General features: G+C 39.4%; 1 protein-coding gene across 2 annotated transcripts in view; it reads right to left on the reverse strand.

The window, feature by feature from the left end:
• EYA2 (EYA transcriptional coactivator and phosphatase 2) overlaps positions 1–18,731 on the reverse strand; it is a 234,710-nt gene that overhangs the window by 71,854 nt on the left and 144,125 nt on the right. For both annotated transcript variants that reach the window (XM_072633655.1, XM_072633654.1), the window contains exons 6-8: positions 9,252–9,319; positions 7,638–7,815; positions 907–1,052 (exon numbers count right to left, since the gene is read on the reverse strand). In XM_072633655.1, the coding sequence (XP_072489756.1) occupies positions 907–1,052; positions 7,638–7,815; positions 9,252–9,319 (392 nt within the window). The remainder of the gene's footprint in view (positions 1–906; positions 1,053–7,637; positions 7,816–9,251; positions 9,320–18,731) is intronic.

The raw sequence follows: 18,731 nt of genomic DNA on the forward strand, positions 1-18,731 counted from the left end.
CTGTTATAATCTCTACTTTCTCTTTTCTGCTTCTCTGATCAAATAACTTGTTATCCTTCTCCCCTTGTCCCACAACAGCGGGGGTGCAGTAGGGAAGGAACTGCCCAACACAAATTCAGTGTTCTAAACTATTGCTACACAATAATGTAATGGAATTTCACAGCATGAACTAAGGCTCAGTCAATATTGTTTGTTGAAACCAATAATAAATTCACATTTGAATGAGACAATAGTTATCCTTCACAAGAAGAAGTATAACTAGAACCTGGATTGAGGGGCTTGCTAAACTGTTCTTTGTAATTGTGGATACTAACTGGCATTTGTCTTTGGCTATCACCATCGCCCTTTCCCCCATGACATCATCCTTCATATTTAAAACTGACATTTCTGACAGTGTTGCTATCCAAATACGCCACATGCTAGAAAAGACCAGTGTATGGCCAATAATCCCTGAGATATTTTATGTATACAAGATTACATCTTAAAATAATAATAGTGCCACAAAAATATAAAAGACCTTGAGAGAGCTCTACTCCAGTCTTCTTCATTTAGGCGTGTAAATGTTTAAGCCATGCAGCTAGAGACTTGTCTCTTTTCTTCCTGAACTTGAGGCTGAGAGTTTCCATTGCTTATTCTTGTATTTTATCTCTGACAGGTAAGCTCTTCCTTTTGTCCAACTTTATCATGAACATATTTTCTTTTCACCTTATCCTTCATATATGCTGAAAACTATTATCTATTCTCTCTTGCTACCAATCTGAAAGGCCTGAAAATAGTCATCAATTCACCCATCTTCCTTTTTGGACCATGGAAAGAATCTAGGTCTATGAGTGCCATAAAAAAGTATAATCCACTATCAATGTGTCTTGATTGAATTCACCAATTCAGAGAGCAGTTTTGCATTACCTCAATCTCACTGTCCACTGTAGGGGAGGGGTCATTACTTCGTTTTGATCGGCCACGAAGCTTCCCATCAGAGCCCCGATGTTGCCTGTCTGTCTCTCCATCCTTTGCTGGTGTTGGAGGTCCATTATGTGTGTTGTACTCCAGTACTGCAAGAAGGGAGAGGTCAATCAAGTCAGGAGTTTGGCCATTAGTTTTAGCTCATACTTACATGAAGAATATTACCTGTGCCCCTGGGAAGCTAAGGGACCTCTCCCTAAAAGACTAAATACCATAGAAACTTTCCAAAAGGCCTCCTCTTTCCTATAGCCACCAGTTTACCCCAAACTGATTGCCTCTCTAGATTTTGCTGGAAAGAATGCTAGATTTGGAATGGAAAGGTTTGAGGTTGGAATCCCAATTCTACTACTTACTCCCTGTGTGACCTTCGGCAAGCTCTTAATATTTCTTTCTGGGCTTTATTTATAAAACAAGAAGTTGAAAGCTTGATGATCCCTATGGTCCCTTCTGATAATAAACCTTAGGATATTTGATGTGAGTTAGTTTGGTCACACAGAGCTGAATGAAAGAACATTATCAGATCTTTGCAACTAGTTTCCTGTCCCCTATACACCAATTTTGTTTCATTTATTTAACTAATAATAATAATAAATAAATTAATAATATACAAATTATATGCTATAATAATATGTAACATATTAACAACATATATAATTAATATATAATTATATAATAATATTTACGTAATTACTTAATAGGGATAGGGATAGTGATAAGGGCTAACTAAGTCTATGACTCTGTTGGTATATGGAACTTCCAAGAGGTAAATCTTTCTCTCCCAATGGAGGTGACACTTTCTCTGCAACTGAGAGTCTTGGAGAGCTGTCTAGACCACTAAGAGGTTAAGACTTGTTCAGGGTCACACAGTCAGTATGTATCAGAGGTGGCATTTGAACCCGGGTCCTCCAGGCTTCAAGTCTGGCATTTTAGACATCAAAACATCATATCATCTTAACTGAATTAAGGGAAGGAACATTTTTCAGTACTTGGTCCAATGATTTGCTGAGAATGGGAATGGGGGCACCATGTCTTCAAATTCATGGAGGAGTTTCCAGTAGAATGTAACAGGAGGCAAGAGAGAAAGAAAAAGCTCTTTAAGAAGAGACTTAGGGTTTGGCTGCAGAAGCTGTTCCCTGCCTCCCTATGTGAAGACCCTCGTGCTAGATATCTGGATGTAAGGATTGTTTCTTTTTATATACATATATACACACACTTAATACATTTTTATTGTAATTTAAATTTATTTATTTTTAGGATTAATTTTTTTAAATTTTGAGTTACAAATTCTCACCTCTCTTCATTCCCTCCCCCACCCACTAAGCAATACCCATTATACAGGTGAAGTCATGAAAAACGTATTGCTATACTAGCCACATCTAAAAAGAAAGCAAGGAAAATTTTCAAAAGTGAAAAGTATGTTTTAATTTACATTCAGAGTTCATCAGTTTTCTCTCTGAAGATGGATAGCGTTCTTCTTCATGAGTCCGTCAGAATTGCCATGCATCCTTTAATTGACCAGAGTCTCTAAGTATAAAGACTGTTTCAAACCAGACCTTGCTTATAATCTTATAATCTAATGTGCAGCAGAGGGAGTGTTCAACATGTTAAGTGCCTAATGTGCCAGGCAATTGTGCTAGGCGCATAGAGACAGGAATGAAGGTGCCCCTGACCTCAAAGAGCTTATAGTTTGCTAGAAGAGGGGCTCTTTAACTTCTTCTCAGTCTGGGGAAGCCTATGGCCCCCTTCTCAGAAGAATACTTTTAAACAATTCAAGGAAATGCTAAATTTTAGTTAGACGTTCATGAAAATAAAGTTGCATTTTTTTCCCCTAACCAAGTCCATGAATTCCTTGAAATCTATCCATTAACCCAAGTTACAACACCTCTCTCAGGGGGACATATACATATAAGAAAGCCAAGGCAGTCGGAGACAGGAAAGAACACTAACTCGAAGGGGAAACAGGACAAGCTTCACAGAATAGGTGATATCTTAGGTGATCCTCGAAGGCAGAAGAAGATCCTAAGAGGCAGAAGTGAGAAGGCATGGGAGATAGTTTATGTAAATGGGAGAGTGAATGCTGAGTTCGTGGAACAGCTTACCAGGCCAGCGTGGCTAGAACATGAAAGAGAGGAATAAAGGTTAAATTCAGAAAGTCAGATTTTAGAGTGTTTTAAAACCAGAGTGATTTATTTTGTAATTTATTTTAGAGGCAATAGGGAGCCACAGAAAGCTTTTATTAAAACAGAGGAAGGACACGGTCAGATCTGTTTGGTTTTTTTTTAAAAGGAAGATTATTTTGGCATCAGCGTGAAGGATATATTGAGAATGGGGAAGACTGGAAGTAGAGACCAATTAGCAAACTACTGTAATAGTTCAGGTGAGAGGTAATGAGGGCTTGAAACAAAGCCATGCAAGTAAAAGGAGAGGTATATGAGCCAGTTCAAGTTTTATCCAGTGCTTCCCTGTATCTGTCCCTCTGCCACACCCTTAGGACTTCTGGGTTTCTCCATTCACCCAGCTGCTGACTTTATGTGTTGTCTCTTCTAATCAGAGTGTGAGTCCTTAAGAGCAGGGACTGTTGAGCTTCTTCTTTTTGTGGCCCTAGCACTTGGCATTCATTCATTCATTCATTCGTTTGTTCATTCTTACCACCTGTAATCTTTCAATCATATGCTTGAATAAATTTCTCAAGAAGTTCCTTTCTGAATTTCTTCTTTCATTTGCTTAAGTCCTGAACAGCAGTCTAAATTCCTTACTCTGTCATGTACAACTAAGGTTGTGGAAAGCTGATAAATTAGCCCTCTACAACCTTGTATACTCTGCTCTCCAGACTTTTCTTGTAGCAATTCCCTTCACATACTCTTTCTCCAGCCATACTAGATTACCAGCTGTCCCTCATCCATGACCCACACTTTCCATATTCATGCCTTGGCTTGCTTCATTATTTCCAGAATCATTACCTTCCTTTTCCTTCCCCATACCTCACCACTACCAAATTCCACCTGCTGAAAATCCTTCCAGACTTTTCTGAAAATCTTTCTATGAAGTCTTCCCTGATGCTTTCCTTAAAACAAGGGCCTACCGGAAGGTCACAGAAATGACCGTTCCTTTCTCTGACTCTGACCTCCCCTAATATTTCTTGATTTGTATCTTCCTTAGGTATTACACCCCATTTTGTATTAGAGTGTGTGTATGCATGTGTTTTGGTGCGTATGTGTTTGTCTCCCTCTCAGGATCAACTAAAAGATTCATGAGGGTAAGGACTATTTAATTTTTGTTCTGCTGTGCCTTACACAGAATTTTGCATATGGTAGATATTTAATAAATGTTTGTTGAATTGAAACAAGAAAATCCTCCAACTCCTTTCAGAGATTTTGTGATCATACTTAAAAAAAACCCCAAATATTAGTTCTGAGTAGTGTCAGATGTTCAGGTTTTGTACTCTAAATCAGCAGACCATCCAACTGAAGTATGCTGCAATCAGCTGCAAATTGTGTGGTATTTTATATAAATGTTATCACATGCCAATGAAAACTACATTGAGGAGGGGAGGAATAACATCTGAATATCATATTCAAGCAGTAAAAAGGAGGATAATGATCTGTCAGTAATGCTATAAACTATCCGAGTCTTCAGAATTTCGAAACTAACCACTCAAGGAAATTCTGGATAATTTCAAAAGTATTGGAGCTTTTTATGAGAAAATTCTGAGAGACACCAACTCTGTGTGCGTATGTGTTTTAAAATAGACAAACAAGAGATCTGAAGCAAGAAAGCTCAGCTATAACTGACTTTATATCATTAGATTTTATGTACACTTGTTAAATATACAGTAAAGCCATATCACCTACTTATCTTGGTGTCATACAATCAAGGAAAAATGGAATAGAGAGGAAGGCAATTAAAAAAAAATTCATCAAAGGAACATATTATTCTCTTCTAGTATGTTAAGTTTTTGATAGTGAGCATAGAAGTCCTTCCCAGTTAAGTCACATTCTTATGTGCCTTTATGACCAAGGTTTGGGGACTATGAAATATTGGATTGTGAGGAAAATGCTAAATGATGGCTGTTCCCTTCCATTCTTTGTCACTTTCAATTTCCCACTGATTTCCTAGTCTCTTTTTCCTCTCTGAAAACAATTTTTTTTGGAGAGACTGAAATACAAAAAGTTGACTATCCGATGAATATTCAGCTCTCTTGAATTATGGAATGCCCAAGGAAACTGAAGCTTCAAATGAGGAAAGGGAAAAACTTGGAATGTTTGAAATATGGAACATTGGATCAATGGTTAAAAACTTCTGGACTCTGCTACTGACCACCTAAATGACCTTAGGCAAACAATCTAACCACATTAAACCTTAGTTCCCTATCTATAAAGGAATGATGATAATAATACTTGTTCTACTTATCTTGGGCTACTTTGAGGATCAAATAAGGATATATGTGAAAGAACCTTGTAAAGTTTAATATACAATATAAATGCAAGGGATATTATCCTGATTATATGTAAATGATATGTAAATATACAATTCTATTATTAGTAATACTTTTTTGACCACAGGCAAACTATTACTTTGTTCTGTTGTACCAGGCTCCAACCTCATTCAGAAACAGAATTCATGAATGAGTCAGTTTATGTAGTATTCAAGGGACCTCATAAACCACTGGTTCTCTCATCATACCTATCAGAAAGGTGAAATCACTCTTGCTGATGGTAAAAGTGGAAGACGAAATCAATTTCCCAAAGCCACTAAGAAACCCAGGAAGGAAGCAGATGTTAGAGGTGATTCACATTACTAATCCATCAATTTGTTAAGGGAATATTAAGGCCTGCCTTCAAACCAGGTGTTGTGGGATGCAAAACAAGTAACGGGGATGGTGGTACAGAAGAGGAAGACCATCATTGTCCTCAAGGGGCTTACCATATTACGGAGCTAAAGAGTACAAGATGGCATCTAATAAATGGTTGCTAAGCTGTACTGTTCAGATTAAAAGGCTATGGGAGTTCTGAGAAGGGAATGAACCAAACACAGTTATGTCAGTGGTGTAGACATGGTGCTTCGGAGAACCTTGGAAGGACACTGAAGGGCCCTGGGAGACAGGCAATCAAAAATTACTCACAGTGTTGATTTTACAACAGTTTTTGTAAAGCTATTTGCTTTTAAGCCACTTGAAGCATTTAATTCTGGCAACCATCAGCGTTTCATTAAACAGATGCTACTTTTAAGGTATTTACCTTCCAACATGGGAAAGAAAAGATATGATTTCAAAATACTTAATTACATTATGGAAGCTCAGCATTGAAAAAGAACTCCATAAATACTACAAAGTATTGTTTTGTAGTATTTTAAAGATACAGTAGTTGGGGAAATATTAATTATCATTTATTATTAATATATATCATAATTCATATTAATCACTCATGAATAGGCTGAGTTGATATAATACAACAATGACACTACCTAAATTAAATTATTCAGTATCCTCCATCTCAGAATGCTCGAACCCTGCTCTAATCACACTTTCCTAATACTCGCACTGGCATTTGTATTTTCTTATGTTTCAGCCAAAGCAGACAGCTTGCTACACTTCACACCTGTGCCATGCCTTCTCATATCTAAGACTTTCCTTTCTCCTTCCTTACCCCCTCCCTACATCTCTGCCTGCTGAAATCCTACACTTTCAAGGCTCAGTTTAACGAACACCTTCTCCAGGAAGACTTCCCTGACTCCCTCAGCCAACAAGGAGAGGAACCGATGCTCACATATGCGTAGTCCTTTAGCACTGTGCAAGACGGTTTTCTCCTCAGAACTCTGAGACAGGCAGTACTGAGCTCAAATGAGACAAAGTAAATAAAGGCCTTGCAAACCTTTAAGCACCGTATAAATGCTGGTTATTATAATGGACTGTTTGTTCTTGCCTGATGCACTTGCTACGTATTATGGTCAGTTGTGTGTCAGGCCCCAGAGGGCAGTTTCTTCATCTTATTCATCTGTGCACCCCTTACCTGACCCCCCACTGGTGTGGAATATAAGGTCTTACACATAGGAGGTGCTAATACACGTTTGTTTCTTCACGTACTTTCGTATTTGATACTCACAGAAACCCTATAAGATAACTAGGAAACATAGGAAGTTTGTTTGCTGAATGAAGGGAAATAGGACTGGAAAAGGAAATTGCAAGCCACTGCAGTATCTTTGCCAAGAAAGTTCCATGGACAGTATTGGTATGCTAATGCCACATGGTCAAGAAGATCTGGACATGACTGAACATCAAAAGAAAAAGGAAATCAAGATGTTTCCCTTTTTAAATTCAAAATTAATTCTGGACTCTAAATTCCCACTTCAGCTCCATGCACTGAGGGCAGTCCCTTCATCTCTCATTTATCAGGTGCCAAGGACAGTGCCATGAACAGTTACAATGATCTACTAAATACCCATGAGAGGCAGCCTGGTGTAGTGAGTACGGAACTGGACTTGGCAATCAGGAAGACTTGGATGCAAATTTCCTTGGACACTAGCTGTGTGACCCTGGGTTAAGTGACTTAACTTCTCTGTTTCCTCATCTGTAAAATAAAAGGGTAGAACTTGCTGATCTCTAAGGTCCATTCTGGCTCTAAATCTATGAGCCTGTCAATCTATACTCACCCTTTTCATGATACAGTATTACTTACCAGCAAGTGACTCTGAGCTCTGACTGGTAACATTGTGTGAAGACTCCTGAAGTGCATATGTGGATGTGGAAAGGGGTGAGGGGCTGATGCTGTTGGCAGACATGTATGGAGAGTTGTAGGAAGAGTTGTAATACTGGGAGTATTGGCTCTGAGTAAAGCCTGGGTAGGATGGATACTCCTTAGGAAACACAAAAAGACAAAGGTAGGAAATAAAACATCATTTCTTATCGTCCTTTCACCCCCCAATCTCAGTCATGATATGGTTTGATGTCATGGAAAGGATGAGAAGAGTCACAAAATTGCAGAGTTGGAAGTGAGTTTGCTGTTTACTCTGCAACCTCCACACAAATCATGAATCCTCCATGTGAATCATTAGTTGCCCATACAACACCCTGATAAGTGGTGAAAGAACCACTTCTTGAAGGCTTCCGGAAGCTCTAGAACGTACTATCTAATAAGGTAACTCATTTTGCTTTTAAAGGCTCCAGTTTTTTTTCAGAGATTTAGAAGGGGAAGATTTACCGAGAAATATTTAGACATAATGGAATATAATAAATGAATGGGTGTTTTTTGTTTAATTATGTGTTTGAGTCATATTTGAAAATTCAGAGTGACCCAAGAAGTACCTGGGCTAAGACAGTGTTGGGGGCGGGGAGTGGGAGTAGGTACTGGTGTTTGTTATAGTTATAAAAACCTTTAAAACTATCTTTAGCTACAGCACCAGCGCTCACTAATCCCCACACTCTACATGTGGGTGTTACTATAAAACCCTTAGGCACATCTCTAACCAGAGAGATGGAATGTACTTTCCCATATTATTTCATGAGGGGAAATTTCATGAGGAATACTGCTCATACTCTCCATCATTCTCTACCTGGGGGATGGAAGAGAGGGAATGGGCATTTACTAAATGCCCACTATGTGCCAGGCATTGGGCTAAGTGCTTTACTAATATAATCGTTTGATCTTCACAACAATCCTGAGAGGTAGGTGCTATGGTTGTCTCCATTTCACAGTAGAGGAACCTGAGACGAGCAGAAGTTAAGTAAGTTGCCCATGGTCAATAGCTATTAAGTGTCTGTGGTCACATTTGAACTCAGGTCTTCCTGACTCCAGACCCAGTGCTCTATCTAATGTGCCACACAGCTGCCTTGGCTAGAATGCCTCTTAATTCAGGGAGGACTAACACTTGATAGTGCAGGCTAAGCCATCTTGTATCAGGATTTAAATGCATTCATCAGTCATGTTTAATGGCGGAAAGAAGGCTAAACTTGTAGCCAAGAGACCTGGCTCGGACACCTATTAGTTGTGTGTCCCCTGAAAAGTTATAATTTCTTAAAGTTTCAGTTTCTTCATCTGTAAAATGGGGATAATACTTACGGCACTACCTGCCTCAAAGGGCTGTACAAAGTGAAAATGACGATTGTGGTAATGATTCCATCAGTAAGATCTGACCCAAATATCAAGGCCAAATCCATAAAAGAATGAACAGGCCAGGTGACAGCTGTTTTAGACTATACCAGCAGTTTGTCCAAATACTCTTGATTTTAAGCTAATATTTTGTTTTAAAAAGGGAAAGGTTGCCCCTCCAATCTATCACTAATGACTCTGTACCTGATGCATGGTTCCAAATCCTGCTGAGTTGGTCAAGCCATTTGCCCCTTGATAAATCCCTGAGGCACCTGCAGAAAGGAAAGAGATATATGCTGATATTAGATTTCTTACTGCTGGGAGGAGAGAAGGGGTGAGGGTATATGGACATGAAACACTCATCACTTTAAGTGATGGGCAGTGATAAGTACAGCATTGCACATACATAAGCATACAGGTAGCCAGTCTAGACTTTTGGAGCATGTGGTTTCTAAAATGTTACTTCCCTTTGTCGAGTTGGTTCTGATTTCTGCCTATAAAATGAAAGGCAATAAATCACCAAAGTCAGGGGCCTACTTACAGCACAAGGACTAGCATGGGACAATATATCATGTATTGAAAGGCATTTTAAAAACAACCATTAAGCCCAGTCAAAATAAAAGCCCATAAGGGAACTGAGAAAAAGCAGATCCAGCCTCAGCTGGGAAACGAGGCACCCAGCCAGTCGGCTTTTTATCCTATTCTTTTTTTAAAAGGTAATTTGAAGATTTTTGTATCCTCCCCAAGACGTGTAGTTATGTGTACAAAGAATGGAAATTTTGGCACACTAACATCTGAAATGACAGGAACTGAGGTAGCTACTTAGATGAAATATGAGCGGATGCACAAGAAAATGTAAGACCTAGGCTGCAGTCTTTGCTCTACCATGAACGTTCTATGTGATCTTGGGCAAGTTATATTCCCCTTCCTGGACCAGTTTCAACTGTCAATACTTCAGTGGAGATTTGTAACTGGAGAACATCCAGAGGAAAGTTATCAAGATAGTGAAGGTTAAAAGAACTAGGAAAGTTTAACTTGGAGAAGGGAAGACTTGTGTGTATGAGGGGTGAAGGTCATGACATTTATCTTCAAGTATCTGAAGGGCTGTAATGTAATTGTTATGTGAGGTTAGGAAAAACTTCCTAACATAGTTATCAAAGAGTAGAATGTGCTGCCTTGAGAAGGAGCAAGTTCTCCATCACTGAAGGTCTTTAAGCAGAGGCTGGGTGACCACTTCTGAGAAGGTAAGCTTCCTGAGGGCAAGAATAGTTCCCATCCTAGTCTTTGGATGCCCAGTGCCTAGAAACACCTGGCCATAGCAGGTGCTTAACAACCTAGTCATCTCATAAATCCTTTACAGTGGTTCCTCCAGGATTAAAAAAAATCATGGGTAGCAGTGAGGATACATTCCTTATGTTAGTCGTCAATCTCCTAAATGATCAGATTACCCTCTTCCTTCCTTTTCTAATTTGGATGATACTTATTTAAAAATTAATTTTTTTTCTATTATCAAACTTCCCCTCCCACCCTAGTTTGCCCTATTGTGTGTGTTCATCCTTCATTGCCGAAGAAGGTCATGCCATTGGAGAAATAATGACATGACTTGCACTTGACTTTGAGTGAGGGAGGGCTACGCAGGCCACCAGTCTCACTTCTCCTCCAGAGTCATCTGAATCCAGTGACCAGATATTCATCAGGATGACTGGAGATAATCCAGGATGAGGCAATTGGGGTTAAGTGACTTGTCCAAGGTCACACAGCTAGTGAGTGTCAAGTGTCTGAGGTGACATTTGAACTCAGGTCCTCCTGACTCCTGCACTGGTGTTCTATCCACTGCACCACCTAGCTGCCTTAATCTGCCCTATTAGGAAAAAGGAAAACAGAACCCTTGTAACAGATATGAACAATGAAACAATACAAATTCCCATATTGGCCATGTCCAAAAATGCATTTCATTTTGCATATTAGCTCATCACCTCTGCTAGCAGATAGCAGGCATTTTTTATTATTGATTCTCTGGAATCATGGCTGATTATTGCATTGATAAGAGTTCTTAATCTTTCAAAATTGATATTTTTGTAATGTTGTTACAGCACAAATTATTCTCTGGTTCTATTCAATTCACCCTGTATCAGTTTATACTAGTCCTCCCAGGTTTCTCTGAAACCATCTTTTTTCATCATTTCTTATAATTGTATTATTCCATTATATTTACATATCATAATTTATTCAGTCATTTCTCAATTAATGCTCCCCCTTAGTTTCTTTTGCCATTACAAAAAGCTATATTTTTGTACATATAGGGTCCTTTTCTTTCTTTGATGCCATAGTGGTACAGCTGGGTCAAGAGATACATATAGTTTAGTAACTTTTTATGTAGAGTTCCAAATTTCATTCCAGAATAGGTGTATCAGTTCACAGCTCAACTAACAATGCATCAGCATGCCTGTTTTCTCACAGTCCAATACCTGTCATTTTCTTTTTTTGTCAACTTTGCCAATCTAACAGATGTGAGATGGACTGCTTCCTTCCATTCCCATCCCTTCCCTCTTCTCTTCCCTTTCATGTGCATATCTAAAATAATTAGCAACATGGAGCATTTTTTTCATGACAATGAATAACCTGAATTTCTTCTCTTAAGAGCTGCTTTGTTTATATATTCTGCTCATTGGTCAATTGGGGAATGGCTCTTATTCTTATAAATTTGAATCACTTCCTTATCTTGGAAATGAGACTTTTATTACAGAAAATTTTCTGCAAGGATTTTTCCTAGTTAACTGCTTGTCTTCTAATCTTAGCTGCAACTAGATTGGTTTGTACAAAATCTTTTTAATTTTCTGCAGTCAAAACTGTCTGTTTTATCTTCTGTAATCCTCTCTATCCTTTATTTAGTTAACTGCTCCCTTATTCATATATCTGAAGGGTAATTTGTTCCTTGTTCCTCTTATTTATGATGTGACTTTTTATATTTAGGTTATATATCCATCTGGAGCTTATCTCGGTATATGGTTTGAGTTGTCAATCTAAGCCTAAATTCTACAGTGTTTTCCAGTTTTTCCAGAAGTTTTTGTCAAACAGTGATTCCTTATTCCAACAGATGGGGTCTTTGGGTTTTGGATGATACCATTTAGATCACTTATTGTGCACAAATAAAGTGAGGCATGAAACAGGGAACCCATAAAGGTCTTCTAGTCTGTATTTTACACAACCCTTCCATTTTATAAATGACAGGGTACTCTAAGACCACATAGGGAATAAGTGAGGAGTCAGCTTTTGAATTGAGGTGTTTTAATTCAAATCTTTTCACTGCTCTTTTGCTTTCTCCTCCTCATTCCCCATTTTACTCCTTGTAGATGGTAAACCTATTACTTATAGATATGTTGAGGTCCTCTAGCTGTTCTTATTTGTGGATGCCAAAGGGTTAACTACAGATCTCCAGACAATGATGATGACTCCCTGTCCCCACTGCTGCTGCTGCTACTGCTACCACCACAGTTAAAGTTACAGCTTCTTCTACTAGCATGATTCCTCAAATCAGATCATGGATCCTCAAAAGAGAATGCTTAAGAATGCCCAGATTTGTGGCTGAATGGACAGTTCACTGACATAGTCCAGCAGTATACATTCAATGCAGATGGACTATGACCTGGTTCATTAGGAGGAAGAGAATAAGCTGGACTGTATTTGGGAAACTGCACAGTAATTTATATTCCCAAGCCATTCCTTGACACAAAAATCCACATTTCAAAATCAATAATATTATTTTATGTTTATAATAACATACAATACTATTTATTTTCATTTATAATAATATTTTAACATCAATAACCTTTCAGTAACGCTACATGGCTACGAATCACAGAAAATTACTATCTCCAAGGAACTAAAATTGCAGGTTACTCAAAGGTCAATGGATAGATTCAGGACAGACACAAGTGGGCTGCAGTATATTAGTAACCATCATTTGTAAAATGCTATCAGTTTTAAAAATCTGTATAATGAATGAGTTGGATAGGATGAACTCTAAAGTGCCTTCTCATTCTAATGCTTTACATTTTAAACTCTTTTCCACATCTGACTTGTATGTTCAGTTGTTTAAGGTCCTTTCCAGCTCTGTGATTCTATGATGCCCAATCAAGTCAAGTACTTATCAGATACTTGTGTACCCCAGGCCAAATGCAGGATACAAAAGAAGTAAATTACACTAACCCTGTCCTTTGGAAACCTATAAGTTCTTGGAATGAAGTGCCATGTATGTACTCAATAAATAAGTGTTGAACGAATATCTGTTGTCGTTCAGTTGTGTCAGACTTTTCATGACTCCATTTGGGGTTTTCTTGGCAGAGATACTGAAGCGGTTTGCCATTTCATGCTCCAGCTCATTTTATAGGTGAGGAAATGAGACAAACAGGGTTAAATGACTTGCCCAGCGTCATACTAGAAAGTGTCTGAGGCCAGACTTAAATTCATGAAGATGATCTTCCTCATTCTAAGCCCAGCACTCCATCCACTGTGCCACTTAGCTGCCTGAATGAATATGTACTTCTGTGAAATTATAAAGCACTCACAGAACACAGACTCAGAGCTGAACAGGACCTGAGAGACCATCAAATCCAACACTCTCCTTTTATAGATGGAGAAACTAGGGCAAAGAGAGGGGAAAAATCTTGTCCCAGGTCACACAGGTAGTCAGTGAGAGGGTTCTCCTTACTCCCATCCTTGGGTCTTTCCAGTGCAGTTGGTGTTGTTGTCATTAATCACTGAATCAGTGAGACTCCTGCTAGCCTTTCCCATCAGAAAGGAGATGGCCAGAAGATAAAGAAAAATGAAGTAAGAAGGTACCTCCATCGCTAGGCAAGTGTCTGATGGAAGCTGGCCCACATCCAATTCAAGTCATCAGATTCTTCTCCCACAGGCAATCTTCCCAGGACTCAAACAGGAGCCCTGAACATGACACTGTCCCCTCTCCCACATCCTGGAACGAACGTTCCATGCTGGAGGACAACCCACAGAATTCTTCCATCGTAGCAAAGCATGCTGGGGTACCATACTACTCTCTGTGGGTTGCCCAGGCATGCTGGCTAGAAGGAATGTGCCAGTCCCTTCAGTTCAAAGTTGATTAGCTCTAGCCTGGTCACTATGGTGACTGGCTGGCCTTTCCATTTGATAAAGCAGAGGTCCTCCCCATCTTGTTCCCTTGGGTCAGGGACCCACAGGGAAGAGATGCAGAAGAGATGAACATGCCTTATCTGTCTCAGTGGCTTCTTTCTTCCCTTTACCAGATTCATTTTCTTTCTTGCTGAAAGAAAAGAACCAGCTCTATTTATTGCTGCTTAGCCAGGGTTTAGAAACAAATAATCCTCAGTGTCTTCTCTTGGTATCCTTTCTCCAAAATATCCTCTTGTTTGTTTTTATTTTAAGATGCTGGATTAACTGGGGAATGGACAGCTGAACAAACTTCGGTTAGCCAAGTGCAGTCACAAAGCACATGTAGTGAGAAATATATCTCGTGCCAAAGACAAACAAGGGGGTGGGGACAGGGGAGACAGCCCCAGAACTAATTTGCCACCACATGTAGACCTTTAAGCAATTTTTTGAGAAAGGTCAGTCAGCCACTGCTTTGAGGACTCATCTGGAATACCAAAATATTGGCACCTTCTCCACCTATGTTTCTATTTCCTTTATGATGGTCAGGGTACACAGAAGGGGATTCAGAGTGATGATAACAGAAAAACCAACTCCTCAGAAGGAGACCCTAAAAACAAACAAACAAGGGTTCCAACAGATTAGCTTACAGAAACTCAATTCCTGACTGATCCTTAATTTTCTTATCTATAAAATGAGGAGACAAGACAAGATCCTCTAAGGATCCTTCCAGCTCCATCATTCTATATTCTAAGGTCTTTCTCTGAAGTTATAAAATTCTATGACTCCAGTTCACAGTATTCTTCTTTGATCACCTAGTAGAAGAGGAATGTAATAGTATAAAGCTTTGAGCAAGGTAAGATCTTAAGGGCCGAACTGCTCTCCTCTCTCCTAGGTCTTCATCTCCCCCTCTGCCTCCACAGTCTGGACAATGAGATGTGTTAACAGCTACACAAATGTCAAAGCTTCCTTGAAATGTCGGAATTGTACTTGGAGTTGGGCAACATTTCTTGCTCCTCCAAGTTCTCCCTCATTTTTGTTCCTTCTAAATTTGTTTCCCTTTTGTATGTAATTTAACACTAATACTATATAGGCTGAATAGAATCCTGGAGAAATCTTTTCCAAACAGACGGAAAAATAATAGAGCCCCATTGCTTACAGGCAAATACTAACAACTTTCCAAGAACACAAAACAGCTCTTGTACACTGATGCTGAAAACAATACGGATGGGAATTTTCGATCCTTCTACACAGTCAGTTTGAAAAGATCCATCATCTTTTATTAAGCTGTCAGTAGAGGGCCGGGGTCCCCCGGGGGGATGCTCTATGTGTAAATTGGGAAGAGAACATGTTTATTGCGCCGATTCTTGCACATGATCCTGTGTCTTCCTGTTTTCCAAACGATTAGAGATAATTACATAAAAGACGGAGAACCTACAATATTGGAATGAACTCAGAGTGAACTTTGTACCAGCTGTGTGATCACAGAGGGCAACTTCCCAGTGGCCTAGCAAATTCAAGGCCAGATTCTACATGGTGGATTAAACAGCTCAAAAAATGTCTATATAAAAGAGTGGGAGAGCAAGTGAGCTCTAAGGAGGTAACTTTCCTTTCTGGGAAACTTGGCTTAAAAAATTTCTTGCAACAGAATGTGCCCCAACTCTCTGCCAGGGTTAGATGATTTGGTTTCTTCTCTTCTCTTCTTTTTCTTCGCTTTGTAAATACTCAAGAGAAGGTGGCTGAGTCAGGGATTAGGAGGGGGAGGCAAGAGGGAGAAGCGTTTATTAATCCCCTGGATTCATGCCTCCCTTTAATACTGGGTGACTGCTGTATTCACAGTCTTTGTGGCCAACCCTTCCCCTTTCCAAGAAGTGCACAGTAACAGTAGGCATGAAATACTTTGGGATACTCTCCTGAGGCCTGGCAGCTAGGTGGTATAGTAGATAGAGAGCTGGGTCTAAAAAAAAAAATCAGGAAGAAGACCCAAGTTCAAATCCAGTCTCATAAACTTACTAGCTGTGTGACCCTGAGCAAGTCACTTAATCTCCATCTGCCTTGGTTTCCCCAACTGTAAAATGGGGAATAATAATAGCACCTACTTCACAGGATTGGTTTTAGGATCAAATAGGATGATTTTTTTTATTAATTAATTTGTTTTCAGTTTTCTACAATCACTTCCATAAATCTTAGATATTCTCCCCCTTGTTCCCTATTCCTTACCCCCCTCCCTCCCAGAGATGGCATTCAATCTTATATGGGTTCTACACATACATTCTTACTAAATATATTTTCACCTTAGTCATGTTGCATGGAAGAATTAAAATGAATGAGAGAAATCATGAGAAAAACCAAAACAAAACACGAGAGAAAATAGTCTGCTTCATTCTGCAATGCAGTTCCAAAGTTCTTTCTCTGGATGCGGATGGCATTTTGCCTCTAGAGTCCATTGGGAATTTTTTAGGTCCTTGCATTGCTGTGAAGAGCTAAGTCTACCAGAAAAATTCTCTCACACTGTGGTTGTTGCTGTATACAAAGTTCTGGTTCTGCTCCTTTCACTCAGCATGAGTTCATGTAAGTCCTTCCAGGCCTCTCTTAAGTCTTCCTGTTCATCATTTCTGATAGCACAATAGTTTCCATTACATGTATATACCACAACTTTTTCAGTCATTCCCCAATTGATGGGCATCCCCTTGATTTCCAGTTCTTGGCCACCATAAAGAAAACTGCTAAAAATATTTTTGTACATGTGGGACCCTTTCCCATTTTTATGATCTTTTTGGAATACAGTCCTAGAAGCGATATTTTTGGGTCATAGGGTATGCGCATTTTTGTAGCACTTTAGGTACAGTTCCAAACTGCTCTCCAGATGGTTGGATCAGCTCACAGCTCCACCAACAATGAATTAGTGTTCCAACTCTCCCATATCTTCTCCACAGGATGATATTTGTGAAAGCACTGGCACATAGTAGGTATGTAATAAATGCTTATTCCTTTCCTCTTTCCTGACCTCTATCCAATGCAGGGGCATCTCCAGTTGTTCTGACCTGGACTCTGGAGGAGAGTGAGGCTGATAACTCTGTACAGCCCTGCCTCACTGAAACCCAATTCATTTGTAAATCAACTTTCCTGATGTCATTGGTCCTCTTCTAGAATAAAGGACAAACAACAACCACCTCCATCCAGACCCAGACTGGCCCTCACTAGGACAGCTGAAACTTTCAATGAACAAAACTTCACAAGGTAGAACAGAAAACAATCGAATAAACTCCTTTGGATTGTATGTATCAAAGGTGATATAAAAGAAAAGATTCTTTAAAAAATAATTTTGTTTGGCTTTGGGAAGGCTTTATGTCAATTTTCCTCATTCATTTATTCATTCCATAAACATTTATTAAGTGCCTAATGCATGCAACATACAGTGCCAGATACTGGGGGAAGATACAAAGATGAACAAGATGTCAGCCCTCCCCTGAAGGAGCGCAGAATCTGGTAATAACAACAGCTGACATTTATGCACTGTATACTGTATCATTTACAAAACCCTCTCTGAACAAGTACCCTTTAAGGGAGGCAAAGCTATGTATTGTTCGCAGACAAGGCATAACTGAAGTGAATTAAGGTAAAATCACTCGCCAAGGGTGACACAGGTGGTGAATGGTGAAGTTGGGACCAAAAAAATCAGGTCTTTGGGCTCCAAATTCTTTTGATCACATTTCAGCACATTTTAAAAAAATAATCCTAGGCTCAAAGTAGACATACAACAAACACCTGCTGAATGATCTTGCTTGAGCTGTCAAATGATCTTAGGGAAACATTACAATTCAATTCAATGAGCATTTATTAAGTGCCTACTGAGAAACTGACGTTAAGTGACTGACCCATGATCACACAGGTCGTATCAGAAGTGGGATTTGAACTCAAGCCCATGGACAGTTTTCTTTCCATGGTACCAATTCTTTTACTATTTCTGAATTGACTGTCCATCCCACTCCCATCAGAATCTGTCCAGATCACTTCTCCAGCCACCTGTACCACCGACTTTTCTATTTCTGATGAGGATGACCCCATTCTTTCAATCCCCCAGGTTTGGAGTCTTCTTTGCCTTTTCATTCTTGACCATTCCTTATTGCTGCACCCTAGGCCATCTCCAGTCATCCTGATAAATATCTGGTCATTGGACCCAGATGACTCTGGAGGAGAAAGTGAGGCTGGTGACCTTGCACAGTCCTCCCTCACTCAAATTAAAGTCAATTGCAAGTCATGTCATCATTTCCCTGATGTCATGGTCTTCTTTAAGAATGAAGGTCAAACACAACTATGTGCCAGGAACTAGGCTAGAACTTTGTGCTAGAAAAGGAACTAAGAAAAAGTGACAGATCTTGCCCTCTAGGAATGTACAATCTAACAGGGAAGACAACACACAAAAGGCAGCTGTGACACGGAGAGTGCATTGTAGTTGACAAGGAGAAGGGGGAAGTCAGCTTGTATCATAGTAAATTTCATACAACTTTTCCTATTTGGGAGAGAACTGAGAGAGCA

Source organism: Notamacropus eugenii, chromosome 1 (assembly GCF_028372415.1).
Source record: "Notamacropus eugenii isolate mMacEug1 chromosome 1, mMacEug1.pri_v2, whole genome shotgun sequence".
NCBI lineage: Eukaryota > Metazoa > Chordata > Mammalia > Diprotodontia > Macropodidae > Notamacropus > Notamacropus eugenii.